This window comes from Etheostoma spectabile, chromosome 9 (assembly GCF_008692095.1).
Source record: "Etheostoma spectabile isolate EspeVRDwgs_2016 chromosome 9, UIUC_Espe_1.0, whole genome shotgun sequence".
NCBI classification, from domain to species: domain Eukaryota; kingdom Metazoa; phylum Chordata; class Actinopteri; order Perciformes; family Percidae; genus Etheostoma; species Etheostoma spectabile.
In genome coordinates this window covers 28,657,362-28,658,129 of record NC_045741.1, presented here as the reverse complement: position 1 = coordinate 28,658,129, position 768 = coordinate 28,657,362, and the positions used below count along the sequence as shown (strand labels likewise).

Genomic DNA, 768 nt, shown 5'->3' with positions numbered 1-768 from the left:
GAGAGAGAGAGAGAGAGAGAGGGACATGCGGACCTTCCAGAGCCAGAACCAGCCCGCGCAGCGCGGAGCCTCCAGCTGCCTGCCCAGCCTCCCTCCCCTCAGCACGGCCGGCGTCACCCTCACAGCCCTGCTCATCCTCACCATCCCAGTCTGCAAAAGTAAGTCAGACCCTATTCCATGTTGTTTTGGTCTAATTTATTTATTTGATCCTCAGCTTTTTGCAAGATAAAACCTTTATTCAGAGGGACTGGAAGTAGCCTAGAACTTTTTGTCTTTCATTGTTCCTCTATGAACGTGGGATATAGAAAGCTCTATCTATCTATCTATCTATCTATCTATCTATCTATCTATCTATCTATCTATCTATATTATCTGTCTGTCTATCTAACTCTGTCTGGTCTGTCCTGCTTCTTCTATCTCTCTGTCTGTCTGTCTGTCTGTCTGTGCTGTCTGTGTCTCTACTATCTATCTATCTATCTATCTATCTATCTATCTATCATCTATCTATCTATCTATGCTATCTATCTATCTGTCCTGTCGTCTGTCTGTCTGTCCGGTCTGTTCCATCTATCATCTATCTATCTATCTATCTATCTATCTATCTATCTATCTATCATCTATCTATCTGTCTGTCTGTCGTCTTATCTATCTATCTTCTATCTATCTATCTATCTATCTATCTATCTATTTATCTATTTATCTATCTATCTGTCCGTCCGTCCGTATGTCCGTCCATCTGTCCATCTATCTATCTATCTATCTATCTAT

The 768-nt window shown here is 41.5% G+C and overlaps 1 protein-coding gene across 2 annotated transcripts in view; it reads left to right on the top strand.

The window, feature by feature from the left end:
• nmu (neuromedin U) overlaps nt 1-768 on the top strand; it is a 7,648-nt gene that overhangs the window by 166 nt on the left and 6,714 nt on the right. For both annotated transcript variants that reach the window (XM_032526082.1, XM_032526081.1), the window contains exon 1: nt 1-158. This exon is cut by the window's left edge and continues 166 nt beyond it. In XM_032526082.1, the coding sequence (XP_032381973.1) occupies nt 26-158 (133 nt within the window). In that variant the 5' untranslated portion in view covers nt 1-25. The remainder of the gene's footprint in view (nt 159-768) is intronic.